Source organism: Syngnathus leptorhynchus, chromosome 2 (genome assembly GCF_054491065.1).
Source record: "Syngnathus leptorhynchus isolate UIUO chromosome 2, UIUO_Slep, whole genome shotgun sequence".
NCBI classification, from domain to species: Eukaryota; Metazoa; Chordata; class Actinopteri; order Syngnathiformes; family Syngnathidae; genus Syngnathus; species Syngnathus leptorhynchus.
The window spans coordinates 10,436,075-10,451,608 of NC_141196.1; the positions used below are offsets into that span (position 1 = coordinate 10,436,075).

Consider the following 15,534-nt stretch of genomic DNA (forward strand, 5'->3'; position numbering starts at 1 on the left):
AACCAGTGTATTCAAACCAATGTTGCCCCCCCCCCCCCCACCTCTCCATTTAATTTCCATTTTTCATCATAAACATAGACAGTATATGAATGAAATCGAGTCATGCACACAAAAGTCATAAAAGTAGGTATAATCAACAATCAATCTGTATTCATGTTTTTATTTTTGGAGTACATGCCGCCCGATTTGTCAAAAATCACATTTTCAACTGGCAGGTTTCCAAATCTAAATAAATGAAATGAAGGAATACATTTGAATGTCCGTTGACGATGCAACACTTTTGTGTGCGAACGGTGAAGCCTCTTCTTAGATACACCCAGAAATTTAAAAAAGTCTTTAGAATATATATATTTTTTTTTTAACAACTTAGACATTGTCCCCACCCCCATGACTTAATATACTGTCAGTACTCGGAAATCTTTAAAACTGTGTTGTGAAATGTTCAAAACACCCAAAAACATGACAGAACTGTTGAGTAAAATGGAAACATAAGTAAAAACATGACTACAAACTAATATTTGAAAATGAAATGCAGAAGCACGTTGATTGTGCGCCACTGTCACAATCGGTTTATTTCGGGAAATAAAGGTCTTTGGTTAACATGGAGACAATGCAGGGAATCTGCTTCTTGCCGGAGTTGGATTCGAAGTGCGTTGCCACCTTGTTGTTGACCCGAGTCATGATCTGCATCAGTTCCAACTTGCCTTTGAATTCCTGCAACATCTCGCACAATGTCTGCATGAACCAGGAACCGTTTTGGGGGTTCCTCCAAGAGCCATAGCCTGTAGGGTCATTGTTAGGAATGGTGCTTATTCCTTTGACTCCAAGTCCTGTATCTCTACTTTATTATTCAATTGATACGTGATGTGTTTTCACAGCCGAGTCAGAAAATTCCTATGGAAAATCTTATTGCTGGTTACCTGGAGCTGTGGAATAGGCATACAAGAAGTCGGCCTCCACAGGAATCCTCTCCGACGTTTGCTCCCCAACACTGTCGCTTTGGAGCTCCGTCCCCTCATCAGATTTCGAGCCACGGCATGCCTGAAAGACGTTTGTTCTTTTAAAATTACACAATTCAAATCAAATGAAATGGTCCGTAATGAGTTTAGGGATACGTTTTCTGGCCAACAGACACATTTCAAATGTAATTCTTCTCTATGGTCAGTAGAGGGGATGCACGCTTCATAAAATCAAAATGACCTCATTAATTTTCTCCACTTGAGTGAAGCAAACCATTGTACACATATTTCCAAACTGAATATCAGAAGCAGCAGCATGTTCCTCCCTTACCGGCCTGTCTATGATGTTCCCCTGTGCTCATTTTCTCATCCATGTTTTCACACCTCTACTCGACCATATGTTGCTTAGGAGAAGCATAATTACACGTAGCAAGCATCAAAGTGATTCATGTGCAAAACATTTTTGAGCATGGTTGGCTTCCCCGTTGGAAGTGCCCCCTCCCACTCTGTATGTTGATCAACCAGCTCTGTGGAAAATGACAGGAAAGGTCTCCCTTGTCCAAATAGATATGATCCCATAGAAAACATTCAAACTAAAATGGTTAGGAGTTGAGTCTAGAATGGCAACAAGGCCCAGAGTGTTTACTAACCTGTATAAAGAAGAGCTTTGGTTTTCCCACCAGAGTCTTGCAACGATGTCCTTTGAAAGGGTCTGTCAAATTTTCAATCGATTGAGACTTATCCCTTCCACAAATCTTACCATCTTTACCATGACTTAGCAACACGCACACAAACGACGCATTGCGGCTATGGTCTTGTTGGGATACTGCAGAAACAAACACAAAGTGACATTAACTAACCAACATTATTTCCTACCTAATGTTTATTTTTTCAACTGCAATTTTCTGTTTCTAGGCAAACAATATTCCAAACGCACGTTGGAGTTACACTGATAATAAAATCAAAGCAATAACAGAAAGAATCAAATCAATTACCACTTGACATGAGACTCATCATCTGCTCGACAGTCTGATCAGTGACCACTTTAGTGGTGTAACCCAGTTCCGAAAAAGTCTTCTCGGCAGAAGCGGCGTCGACATCGGTCCCGTTACGAGTGCTCATCTCTGGGAAGAAGATACACAAGGAGAAATAAAGTCCACTGAAAAATTGCAGGACTTACTTACAACAGGGAATGAAGAGAAATATTTTTGGGTGTGAATTTGGAGATCCAAACATGTTTTTTTCCCCAATTAAGTTTGGTCCACATCATTAACTGAGCAGACATACTTTAGGCACAGTGTATGTGACAATTTCCTTTTCACCGCTTCACGCCTATGACGGAAAACAGGCCTGACTGACAGTTTCGGGGGGGCGTAAAAAATGTTGAACCATGATTCACAAAGCATTCGTCAAAGTGCTTATGAACTGAATTAGACAGCCGCGTACCAGACTGCTTTAATGGGCGTATTTACTTGTGCTGTCGAAGTTCTTATTGTTGATAATGAGGCAGATTCCCATGTTTGGGTAGTCCATCTTGTACTTATATGGGTTGTGGGCTGACGCTTTGCTGATGGGAACAGAGTCTGTTTTCGCAGCTTTATTATCGCCTTTCGATGGATTTGTCCTGAAAAAGATCCACAGTTGGAGTCATGAACAACATTTGAGATGATAAAGATGAGGTTGGGAAACCTGCTAAACAGCTTCAAATGTTCCCTTCAACATGATTTAGCAGTTAAAAGGAAGTGGTTGCATTCAAATGAAAGAGCAGTTACTTAATGACTTCAATTAAAAGAGTTCCATTGCCTATTTTTAAACGTCACAGACTCGTGCAAGCAGAGAATCAGTGTGCCATAGGTACCTTTTTGGAAATAGTTTGAAGGCATCCATAGTGTCCTCAGACTTCTCCAGAGAACCAGCATCTTCCGTTGCTGCCATGGTTTCTTATTACTGAAATAAGAGTCAGCGGAAATGTGAACACATAATCCATGATAAAATTGTAAAATTGGTGGAATTGTTCAAAACAGCTTTTATGAATGTTCAACTAAATATAAAACAATTAAATGTGGATAAAATAGCTGTTTTTTGTGACATTGTGTCGGGGCAATTGATTCCACAAAAAGCTTCTCAATCATGTGAGGAATGGGAATGGGAATGAACATGTCACAAATGGGAATGGGAATGAACATGTCACAAACATGACTACATTCCTACACAGTTGAATAAGAGATGAGAGGCATTTTAAATATACACTTATCAAGTTTATATTATTCAGACAAAAAGTTGTTTTCACTTATGCAAACGCTTTACCTGTAATTAAAATATGAAAATAGTTGGCAACTCAATAGAATTCACAACACATTTGAACTCAATCTAAAGACATTAGAGTCTTGATCAATCAAAAAAAAAAAAAACTTCCGTGTGATTGTGCTGCTGGATAGTAAATGACTGACCTGATGACAGAAATCGAAAGACAGTTCAGCGTTCAGCTCAAGTATTACCTTAGAAGCGAAAATCTCTTAAATATAGGATTTTTCTCTGCCTAGGTGTTCCGTGATAAGCACAAGTTTGGGAAGCATTTCCTTTAGAGACTATGCCGATTCAGCAAAGTGGATCACTTGTTAATTCCCTGTTATTACAGTTTTGGGCGGGTATCATAAATAATAACAGTTAAGCACAATTTATTTTTAAATCGCACAGCTCAAAAGTCAAGACATCCTGTTGACCTCTCAATATTCTCGCATTACTACAGTCTACTGTACTATTGCGTCTGGGCCAATCATACGAGTAAGTTTTCTTTCAATTTCACTGTATAAAACAAACATTTTGCAGTAAAAAGCGTGGAGTTAAATTTGTAACGAAACGAAAGAGTTTGGCGGAAAAAAAAAATAAACATGTAAAGACGGAAATAGTACGTACTTACGTGGCCCAACTCAAGCACTACTACAGGAAAGTCGAGAACAACCTGAAACGCTCAGCCAATTAAACACCGATGCAACTTGGACGCAAGTCTCAACGGGTTGATCAAGTGAGACCTGATTGGACAATAGTTTGACAGAAGAGACACGCGATTGGACGAACAAGAACTAATCCTATCGCGCAGTCGGTAGAAGTCAGGGTGAGACGTTTTCCAAGTTTCTATTTCTCTTACGAAGGCATAAAACACTCACACAGCCACGACTGTTGCTGGAACCAAAAAATGGACTCATTCACATTCAATATTAGATTTCTATACAATCAATAAACCTCTTGCTACCGTTCTATCGTTTGAAAAGACACATTTTGTCTTGATGTTTGAAAAATATTGCATTTATCATGACCAGGAATAATCTGTGAATCCTACACGAGTTGGACTCCACAGGAGGAGGAGGAGAGAAGCAGGAGGTCCTGTGCTAAAGTGTCTTGGTTGATGTATTTGAAATTTCTGAAAGAGATTTGCCGCTTGGGTTTGGAGAGGGGGCGTGGGAAAGGCAGTTCCATTTGAATGAGTTTGTGGTCAGACACACCAACCTCGTGAACTTGTAGGTGTTACGCTCAGCTGGGGTGGTGAGCCAAAAATGCAGAGAACCCAGGAGACAAGACACAAAAACTGAGGTTTTAGGGCAAAAAACAATATATTTACTTCTCTCACAAAAAAAGGGTGATCCAAAGTGGATAGGAGGGAGGAGACGCTGGTTTGACGTGTAGTTGAGCGCTGACCACGGAAGGTTAACGTCGAAGCGTCGAGCACTGTCTCTCAGGGGGTTTTGTAGACCGCCGCTGACGAGATGATTTGGAACAGCTTGGTCGATTGGGATGAGCCACACCTGTGCTGTGCCGGCTGGGGATGAGTGGCATAACAGTACCCCCCCCCCTGAGGGGAGGCACCGGACGAGCGTCCCTGGGCACCCGGATTGTCCCGGTAGAAGTCATCCAACAACCAAGGGTCAGCAAGGTAGGACCTGGGCACCCAGCTACGGTCTTCAGGGCCGAAACCCTCCCAGTCCACCAAGAACTGGAAGCCTCTTCCCCGGCGACGGACGGCCAGTAGTTTACGAACCGACCAAACAGGATCACCATCAGCCAGTAGTCGAGGTGGCGGGGGAGCAGAAACTGCCGGTGCCAGGGGACTGGTGGCGACTGGCTTCAGCTGGGACACATGGAAAACTGGGAGGGAGATTCAGACGCACTGCGGAAGGGCCGATGATGCGGTCCACAGTGTAGGGACCGACAAACCGAGGGTTCAACTTGCGGGTAGACGTCTGAGAGGTTTGGAGGGGCAAGTCCCGGGCCAATAGCCAAACTTTCTGGCCGGGCTGGTAAACCGGGGCATGCCTCCTCCGCCGGTTAGCACCACGCTGAGATCGTACAGAGGCACGGAGTAGCGCAGCCCGAGCAGTCCTCCAGATGTGTCGACACCGGCGGAGGTGGGCCCTGGTGGATGGAACTGCCACCTCCAGTTCCTGCTGTGGAAACAAGGGAGGCTGGTAACCCAGAGAGCATTGAAATGGTGACATTCCCGTGGCAGAGCTCTCCAATGTATTGAGGGAATACTCAACCCAGGCTAGGTACTTAGCCCATGAAAAGGGGTTGCTGGAGGCAACGCAGCGAAGGGTCTCCTCCACCGCCTGGTTGGCACGTTCAGTCTGCCCATTGGACTGAGGATGGTACCCGGAGGAAAGGCTGACCGTGGCTCCAATTCCCCTGCAAAAAGCCTGCCACACCTTGGAGATGAATTGGGGACCACGATCCGACACAATGTCTGAGGGAATACCATGGAGGCGTACAACATGGAGGGTGAGGAGGTCAGCCGTTTCAGCAGCAGAAGGAAGCTTGGGGAGGGGAATGAAGTGGACGGCCTTAGAGAACCGGTCGACCACAGTCAGGATGGTGTCATAACCCTGGGAAATGGGAAGTCCAGTGACAAAGTCCATGCCAATGTGAGACCATGGCCGACTCGGAATTGGAAGGGGTTGTAAGAGGCCTGCTGGAGGGCGATGGGAAGCCTTACTACGGGCACAGACTGTGCAGGCAGCAACGTACTCCTTGACATCCTTCTTAAGGGTGGGCCACCAGAATCTCCGGCCGACGAACTCCGCTGTCCGGCGCTCTCCGGGGTGACATGAAACACGGCTGGAGTGACCCCACTCTAACACTCGAGGACTGGCAGCATCTGGAACAAACTGCCTGTTCGGGGGTCCATTGCCAGGGTCAGGTTGGGTTTGCAGGGCCTCCATTACGACAGAATCTATGGGCCAGGAGATTGCCCCAACCACACGGGCAGGAAGAAGGATGGTGTCGGATATCTCCGGGACAGCAGGGCCCTCAGAGAACTGACGGGAAAGGGCGTCAGCTCTGACGTTCTTTGACCCTGGGCGGTATGTGAGAGTGAAATCAAACCGGCTTAAGAACAGAGCCCAGCGGGCCTGCCTGGAGTTTATCCTTTTTGCTGTTCTTAAGTAGGTCAGGTTCTTGTGATCTGACCACACGACAAAAGGCAGTTTTGCTCCCTCCAACCAGTGTCTCCACTCCCTCAGGGCATCATGGACCGCCAGCAGCTCCTTGTTTCCCACATCATAGTTCCTCTCCGCTGGGTCGTAACTTCGAGAGAAATAAGCGCACGGATGCACCTTCTGATCCTCCTCCGAGCGCTGGGAGAGGACTGCCCCAATGCCCGTGTCAGAAGCATCCACTTCCACAATGAATTGTCGCTCAGGGTCAGGGTGGACAAGCACTGGAGCTGAAGAGAACAGACCCTTGAGTCTGGTGAAGGCCGTCTCTGCTTCGGGCGTCCAGGAAAAGGGGCGTGTGACGGAGGTCAGGGCATTGAGAGGGGCAGCGATTTGACTATATCCCTTGATGAAGCGGCGTATGAAGCCTGCGAAACCCAGGAAGCGTCTGAGCTGAGTCCGGTTGGTAGGACGCGGCCACTCCTCCACAGCCTTGACTTTGGAGGGATCGACCCTCATCCGTCCAGCTTCCACTATGTTTCCCAGGTACGTTACAGAGTCAGAGTGGAAGACACACTTCTCGGCTTTAATGAACAGGCGATTCTCCAACAGCCGCTGAAGAACCAAACGCACATGCTGGTGGTGTTCCTTCAATGACCTGGAGAAGATAAGGATGTCGTCCAGGTACACCACCACAAAGATGTTCAACATGTCTCTTAACACATCATTTACCAGGCATTGGAAAACCGCTGGTGCGTTGGACAAGCCAAAAGGCATCACAAGGTACTCAAAATGGCCGAGATGGGTGTTGAAAGCCGTCTTCCATTCGTCGCCCTCTCTGATCCGGACTAAGTGGTAGGCGTTGCGGAGATCTAGCTTGGTGAACACCCGGGCATGAGTAAGAGGCTCAAAAGTGGAACTAATAAGGGGCAAAGGATACTTGTTTTTTACTGTGATGTCATTAAGACCACGGTAGTCAATGCAAGGTCTCAGGCCTCCATCCTTCCTGGTCACAAAAAAAAAACCTGCCCCTAAGGGAGATGATGATGGTCTTATGAAACCTGAGAGCAGGGACTCTGCAACATAATTGCGCATCGCCTCCTTTTCTGGAAGGGAGATGTTGTAGAGTCGCCCCTTAGGATAGGGGGCCCCGGGAAGGAGGTCGATCGCACAGTCGTATGGCCGGTGAGGGGGAAGTAAAAGGGCTTTATCCTTACTAAAAACTGAGGCAAGGTCATGGTAAATACTCGGAACTCCAGAGATATCAGGGGTTACGGGCATGGGTCTGGGACTACTTGGAGGTGAAAGGGCAGAGCGTAGACAGGTCGCATGACAGGCTGTGCTCCATCTCAAAATCCGACCAGAGGCCCAGGAGATGTGAGGTTCATGCCTCTCCAACCAAGGTCTCCCCAATATCAAGGGAGCAGTAGGGGCATGAAGGACAAAAAAACGGATGGGCTCAGTATGATTCCCTGAGAGCGTGAGCATAAGAGGTTCAGTGGAGAAGGAAATGGTTCCTAACGAGTGACCATCGATGGCTCTGGGAGACAGGGATTGATCTAAGGGAACCAAAGGAATTCCGGCCTGGCGTGCGAAGGAAATGTCCATAAGGCTCTCGTCCGCACCAGAATCAATAAATGCACTAACAGACAATGTTTCTTTGCCCCAGGCCAGGGTTGCGGGGAAAAGACGGTTGGAACAAACCTTGGGCTGGGGAATGGTGGTGTTGCTCACCAGTATAGCCCCTACTGGCGAGCTGGGCCTTTTGGGCAGGACCGGATGAAATGTCCTGATTCTCCACAGTAGAAACATTGTTCATTGCTCAGCCTCAGCTGCTTTTCTGCTGGCGAGATCCGTGATCGGCCAACCTCCATGGGCTCCCCAGACCCTGAAGTAGATAGGAACGGGGGAAGCACAGGGTCCTGAGTATGAGGAGTTGGCCTGGAAGGTGAGGTGGGGAACACAGAAGCAAAACGACGGGGGACAGACTGTAGGGGGCTACGTTGGGCTGGGTCTGTACGCCGCTCCTGAAGTCGTGCGTCCATCTTGAGAGCCAGGGATATTAGCTCGTTAAGGGTCTCCGGGCTGTCACGGACAATGAGGTCCTTAATAGAATCCCTCAGCCCCTTGCGAAAGACACTGAGGAGGGCTTGGTCATTCCAACGGCTCTCTGCAGCAAGGATCCGAAATTCCAGCGTATATTGAGCCACTGAACGCGACCCCTGGCGGATAACCAGCAGGCGGCTAGAAGCATCTTGACCATCTGCAGGGTGATCAAACACAGCCCGAAACTCACTCTTGAACTGAGAGTAGTCGGTAAAAAAAACTGGGTTGTTCTCAACTGCCGCAATGGCCCAGCGGAGGGCGTCCTCGACCAGAAGGGACATGACAAAAGCAATTTTAGACCCGTCAGAGGAATATTTAGAGGGCTGATGGGTAAAAAGTAACTCACATTGTGCCAAAAAACCTCTGCTCAGATTGAAGTCACCGTTGAAAGGCCTAGGGCTGACTAGGCCAGGCTCGGACTGAGACTGCTGTGGGTTGGGAAGGACAGGGCTGGGTTGTTGGTTGGAAGCAGAGGCAGGGCCATGAACGGGAGCGGGATTTCCTTCGGCCGAGGCACGGACTGTAAGTGCATCCAGGGACCGTTGAATGCCAGATAGAGCTCCTGCAATAGACTGCACTTGGTTGGAAAGTGTTGCCACAGAACCAACTGTGGTTTGAGACGTCCTCTCCAGAGCGGTGATTTGAGACAAGACGGTCGGGAAAGCCTTATTTAATTCTTGCTGCAGTGAGGAGATCTCTTTAACTTGACCAAAAACCAACTCACGTAATTCGGATGATCTTGGCTGCCCGGCCCCCGGGGTCCCGGCTTGGCTCATGATGGCTTCGACGTTCTGTTACGCTCAGCTGGGGTGGTGAGCCAAAAATGCAGAGAACCCAGGAGACAAGACACAAAAACTGAGGTTTTAGGGCAAAAAACAATATATTTACTTCTCTCACAAAAAAAGGGTGATCCAAAGTGGATAGGAGGGAGGAGACGCTGGTTTGACGTGTAGTTGAGCGCTGACCACGGAAGGTTAACCTCGGAGCGTCGAGCACTGTCTCTCAGGGGGTTTTGTAGACCGCCGCTGACGAGATGATTTGGAACAGCTTGGTCGATTGGGATGAGCCACACCTGTGCTGTGCCGGCTGGGGATGAGTGGCACAACAGTAGGTTGCTTAAGGCCGATGAGGAAATGACAAGGTCAAGTGTATGCCCTTTGTGATGGGTGGGGACATTTACATGTTGAGTGAGGTGTAAACAGTCCAATAGTTGCAACAGGTCAGAGGCAGGGGGGCGGGAGGGGGTGTCGACATGGATGTCCCTAATCATCACCTAATATGATTAAATTAGAGGAAGTGGAGGTACAGAGGGTAGTGAGTAGATCGTATAGTTCTGGAATGAAAGCGGAGTTTGGTTTAGGAGGGCGGTAAATAAGTAAAACTGTGACAGGATATGGAGGTTTGCATTTGAATGCAAGGGATTCGAATGAGGAGTGATCAGGTAGAGGGAGGGGGGACAGCTTTAGATCAAGACGATGGAATACGGCAAGGCCACTGCCACGGCCAGTGCTGCGGGGTTTAGTTATGTATTTATAACCAGAGGGACAGGCTTCGTTGAGGAATTGATAGACATCCGGTGGTTGCCAGGTCTCAGTCAGGCACATTATGTCTAAGCCTTTGTCCAGGATGAGGTTGTGAATAAATAATGATTTATGGGTGAGTGCTTGGATGTTGAGGAGATCCATTTTGATTGTGGATGTGGGGCTGCGTTTAGGTAGGGGGCGAAGAAGAGAGAAATCCACTCCACGTCTTCTGTTCCACATGAAGTGCAGTCAGTCCACTGTGTGTTGGAGTGAAATTCAGTTCGTTTTGTCCTGGCCACCCCGGGGCTGCTCCGTGTTGAAATCCGTTCCGTGCCAGAGAGATATCCATTCCGTGTTTTCCCGGCAACCCGGTGTCTGTCTTGAGTCGGAGCCCGCTCCGTGTCAGAGTGGACTCCACACCATGTTTTTCAGGCCACCTGGAGTACTGCAGCCCCGCTTGGTTGCTACAATAAGATCCAAGTGTGCCGGGTCTCTGACGACGTGTTGGACATGCGACGGGATATCGGGCGGTGGAGGAGCAGATGGATGGAATAGCGTTATGGGCAGGTTGGGAAAAAACAAAGTTACGATGGGTACTTCTGTGGATGTAACGAGGTCTGCGGAGAAGTCCGAGTTCTTTGATGACTGAGACACACCCTGGAATGGTGTGATTACTCAGCTCCAGCAAGCGGGGGATGGAGTAAGTTAATATAGTGGCGGTTGGAGAAAGCTGAACTTGCGTGTTAGCCATTTGCTAGGCTAATGGCTAAAAAAGAAATAAATACAACACTAAAAATAAACTCATTCTGGTGGAGAATTAAATAAAACACTAAAAATAAACTAATTCTGGTGGAGAAGCGGCGAACAATCAGCGCCAGCGTCCTCTCCTCAGATTGCTCACCCAGGTGTCACCAATCACTTTGCTCGTTTACGTTTATGACTTGGTATACAATGCGATTTTCATCTAGTGAAACAAAGCGCTGTGATGCGTGTTGAGTCGAGAGGCATTCAAATAAAGCTACTCAAGCGTCTTTATGAATTCAAAATAAAAGCTCAAAATGTTCAGCCACATGCGTCGTCGGATGCGCACAGACGATCTTTGTGTTTGGATTTTCATTTTCACTTCCTTCATTGCAGCCGCTCTCGGCGCTCTGCAGCTTTGCTCTGCTTTCAGTGTGCAGGAAACGAAAGTTGAACTAAGATCCGATTTACATTTTTGGACAGTTCAATTCAGCGCGCTAATTCAACCAGTGTATTCAAACCAATGTTGCCCCCCCCCCCCCACCTCTCCATTTAATTTCCATTTTTCATCATAAACATAGACAGTATATGAATGAAATCGAGTCATGCACACAAAAGTCATAAAAGTAGGTATAATCAACAATCAATCTGTATTCATGTTTTTATTTTTGGAGTACATGCCGCCCGATTTGTCAAAAATCACATTTTCAACTGGCAGGTTTCCAAATCTAAATAAATGAAATGAAGGAATACATTTGAATGTCCGTTGACGATGCAACACTTTTGTGTGCGAACGGTGAAGCCTCTTCTTAGATACACCCAGAAATTTAAAAAAGTCTTTAGAATATATATATTTTTTTTTTAACAACTTAGACATTGTCCCCACCCCCATGACTTAATATACTGTCAGTACTCGGAAATCTTTAAAACTGTGTTGTGAAATGTTCAAAACACCCAAAAACATGACAGAACTGTTGAGTAAAATGGAAACATAAGTAAAAACATGACTACAAACTAATATTTGAAAATGAAATGCAGAAGCACGTTGATTGTGCGCCACTGTCACAATCGGTTTATTTCGGGAAATAAAGGTCTTTGGTTAACATGGAGACAATGCAGGGAATCTGCTTCTTGCCAGTGAAGCCGGGAAGGCAGGAGTTGGATTCGAAGTGCGTTGCCACCTTGTAGTTGACCCGAGTCATGATCTGCATCAGTTCCAACTCGCCTTTGAATCGCTGCAACATCTCGCACAATGCCTGCATGAACCAGGAACCGTTTTGGGTGTTCCTCCAAGAGTAATAGCCTGTAGGGTCATTGTTAGGAATGGTGCTTATTCCTTTGACTCCAAGTCCTGTATCTCTACTTTATTATTCAATTGATACGTGATGTGTTTTCACAGCCGAGTCAGAAAATTCCTATGGAAAATCTTATTGCTGGTTACCTGGAGCTGTGGAATAGGCATACAAGAAGTCGGCCTCCACAGGAATCCTCTCCGACGTTTGCTCCTCAACACTGTCGCTTTGGAGCTCCGTCCCCCCATCCAATTCCGAGCCACGGCATGCCTGAAAGACGTTTGTTCTTTTAAAATTACTCAATTCAAATCAAATGAAATGGTCCGTAATGAGTTTAGGGATACGTTTTCTGGCCAACAGACACATTTCAAATGTAATTCTTCTCTATGGCCAGTAGAGGGGATGCACGCTTCATAAAATCAAAATGACCTCATTGATTTTCTCCACTTGAGTGAAGCAAACCATTGTACACATATTTCCAAAATGAATATCAGAAGCAGCAGCATGTTCCTCCCTTACCGGCCTGTCTATGATGTTCCCCTGTGCTCATTTTCTCATCCATGTTTTCACACCTCTACTCGACCATATGTTGCTTAGGAGAAGCATAATTACACGTAGCAAGCATCAAAGTGATTCATGTGTATAACATTTTTGAGCATGGTTGGCCTCCCTGTTGGAAGTGCCCCCTCTCACTCTGTATGTTGATCAACCAGCTCTGTGGAAAATTACAGGAAATGTCTCCCTTGTCCAAAATGATATGATCCCATAGAAAACATTCAAACTAAAATGGTTAGGAGTTGAGTCTAGAATGGCAACAAGGCCCAGAGTGTTTACTAACCTGTATAAAGAAGAGCTTTGGTTTTCCCACCAGAGTCTTGCAACGATGTCCTTTGAAAGGTTTTGTCAAATTTTCAAGCAATTCAAACCCATCCGTTCCAAAAATCACACCCTCTTCACCATGACTTAGCAACACGCACACAAACGACGCATTGCGGCTATGGTCCTGTTGGGATACTGCAGAAACAAACATAAAGTGACATTAACTAACCAGCATTATTTCCTACCAAATGTTTATTTTTTTCAACTGCAATTTTCTGTTTCTAGGCGATCAATATTCCAAACGCACGTTGGAGTTACACTGATAATAATATCAAAGCAATAACAGAAAGAATCAAATCAATTACCACTTAACATGAGACTCATCATCTGCTTTACAGTCTGATCAGTGACCACTTTAATGGTGTAACCCAGTTCCGAAAAAGTCTTCATGGCAAAAGCGGCGTCGACATCGGTCCCGTTACGAGTGCTCATCTCTGGGAAGAAGATACACAAGGAGAAATAAAGTCCATTGAAAAATTGCAGGACTTACTTACAACAGGGAATAGAGAGAAATATTTTTGGTGTGAATTTGGAGATCCAAACATGTTTTTTCCCCAATTAAGTTTGGTCCACATCATTAACTGAGCAGACATACTGTAGGCACAGTGTATGTGACAATTTCCTTTTCACCGCTTCACGCCTATGACGGAAAACAGGCCTGACTGACAGTTTCGGGGGGGCGTAAAAAATGTTGAACCATGATTCACAAAGCATTCGTCAAAGTGCTTATGAACTGAATTAGACAGCCGCGTACCAGACTGCTTTAATGGGCGTATTTACTTGTGCTTCTGTCGAAGTTCTTATTGTTGATAATGAGGCAGATTCCCATGTTTGGGTAGTCCATCTTGTACTTATATGGGTTGTGGGCTGACGCTTTGCTGATGGGAACAGAGTCTGTTTCCGCAGCTTTAGTATCGCCATTCGATGGATTTGTCCTGAAAAAGATCCACAGTTGGAGTCATGAACAACATTTGAGATGATAAAGATGAGGTTGGGAAACCTGCTAAACAGCTTCAAATGTTCCCTTTAACATGATTTAGCAGCTCAATGAACCCATTGAAAGATCTTGTCAGACAGTTGACTCAGTACGGCAGTTGGTTTTCCCATTAATGGAAAAAAAACCTTCAACCATCGGCACACAATCCCGTTGAGCATTTGACAACTTTTTAATACACATATAATTACACAAACGCAGCAACACGTGAGTTACAAGATAAATGTAAATAATTCATGTTTTAATTTAATAATTTTTAAAAATTGGAATGACTCATCCCTTAAGAGAAAGCTGAAGGACTTTATCAAGTTAAAAGGAAGTGGTTGCATTCAAATGAAAGAGCAGTTACTTAATGACTTCAATTAAAAGAGTTCCATTGCCTATTTTTAAACGTCACAGACTCGTGCAAGCAGAGAATCAGTGTGCCATAGGTACCTTTTTGAAAATAGTTTGAAGGCATCCATAGTGTCCTCAGACTTCTCCAGAGAACCAGCATCTTTCGTTGCTGCCATGGTTTCTTATTACTGAAATAAGAGTCAGCGGAAATGTGAACACACAATCCATGATAAAATTGTAAAATGAGTGGAATTGTTTAAAACAACTTTCATGAATGTTCAACTAAATATAAAACAATTAAATGTGGATAAAATAGCTGTTTTTTGTGACATTGTGTCGGGGCAATTGATTCCACAAAAAGCTTCTTAATCATGTGAGGAATGGGAATGAACATGTCACAAACATGACTACATTCCTATACAGTTGAATAAGAGATGGGAGGTATTTTAAATATACACTTATCAAGTTTATATTATTCAGACAAAAAGTTGTTTTCACTTATGCAAACGCTTTACCTGTAATTAAAATATGAAAATAGTTGGCAACTCAATAAAATTCACAACACATTTTAACTCAATCTAGGGACATTAGAGTCTTGATCAATAAAAAAAAAAAAAAAAAAAAAAAAAAAAAACTTCCGTGTGATTGTGCTGCTGGATAGTAAATGACTGACCTGATGACAGAAATCGAAAGACAGTTCAGCGTTCAGCTCAAGTATTACCTTAGAAGCGAAAATCTCTTAAATATAGGATTTTTCTCTGCCTAGGTGTTCTGTGATAAACACAAGTTTGGGAAGCATTTCCTTTAGAGACTATGCTGATTCAGCAAAGTGGATAACTTGTTAATTCCCTGTTATTACAGTTTTTGGCGGGTATCATAAATAATAACAGTTAAGCACAATTTATTTTTAAATCGTACAGCTCAAAAGTCAAGACATCCTGTTGGCCTCTCAATATTCTCGCATTACTACAGTCGTACTGTACTATTGCGTCTGGGCCAATCATATGAGTAAGTTTTCTTTCAATTTCACTGTATAAAACAAACATTTTGCAGTAAAAAGCGTGGAGTTAAATTTGTAACGAAACGAAAGGGTTTGGCGAAAAAAAAAATAAACATGTAAAGACGGAAATAGTACGTACTTACGTGACCCAACTCAAGCACTACTACGGGAAAGTCGAGAACAACCTGAAACGCTCAGCCAATTAGACACCGATGCAACTTGGACGCAAGTCTCAACGGGTTGACTCAAGTGAGACCTGATTGGACAATAGTTTGACA

General features: G+C 45.1%; 2 protein-coding genes across 7 annotated transcripts; both read right to left on the bottom strand.

Annotated features, from left to right (window-relative positions):
* Positions 1-140: 140 nt before the first annotated feature.
* LOC147060681 (caspase-3-like) lies at positions 141-3,955 on the bottom strand. Of its 4 annotated transcripts, none has more exons than XM_085902325.1 (7): positions 3,876-3,955; positions 2,818-2,906; positions 2,432-2,583; positions 1,955-2,083; positions 1,610-1,671; positions 921-1,041; positions 141-782 (listed from the first exon to the last, which is right to left on the bottom strand). In XM_085902325.1, exons 2-7 carry the CDS (start codon positions 2,892-2,894, stop codon positions 571-573), a joined length of 753 nt encoding a protein of 250 aa, XP_085758451.1. In that variant the 5' UTR covers positions 2,895-2,906; positions 3,876-3,955; the 3' UTR covers positions 141-570. The 4 variants fall into 4 exon arrangements, with proteins under 4 accessions (XP_085758451.1, XP_085758427.1, XP_085758436.1 ...); XM_085902301.1 differs by having other exon boundaries at positions 1,610-1,785; positions 3,876-3,953; XM_085902310.1 differs by having other exon boundaries at positions 1,610-1,785; positions 3,880-3,949.
* Positions 3,956-11,398: 7,443 nt separating this feature from the next.
* On the bottom strand, positions 11,399-15,474 carry LOC147060682 (caspase-3-like). Of its 3 annotated transcripts, none has more exons than XM_085931438.1 (7): positions 15,400-15,474; positions 14,356-14,444; positions 13,707-13,861; positions 13,232-13,360; positions 12,886-13,061; positions 12,197-12,317; positions 11,399-12,058 (listed from the first exon to the last, which is right to left on the bottom strand). In XM_085931438.1, the coding sequence occupies exons 2-7, from the start codon at positions 14,430-14,432 to the stop codon at positions 11,829-11,831; spliced, it is 888 nt and encodes a 295-aa protein (XP_085787564.1). In that variant the 5' UTR covers positions 14,433-14,444; positions 15,400-15,474; the 3' UTR covers positions 11,399-11,828. The 3 variants fall into 3 exon arrangements, with proteins under 3 accessions (XP_085787564.1, XP_085787554.1, XP_085787573.1); XM_085931428.1 differs by having other exon boundaries at positions 15,396-15,461; XM_085931447.1 differs by lacking the exon at positions 15,400-15,474 and adding an exon at positions 14,930-15,384.
* Between the last annotated feature and the right edge of the window lie 60 nt (positions 15,475-15,534).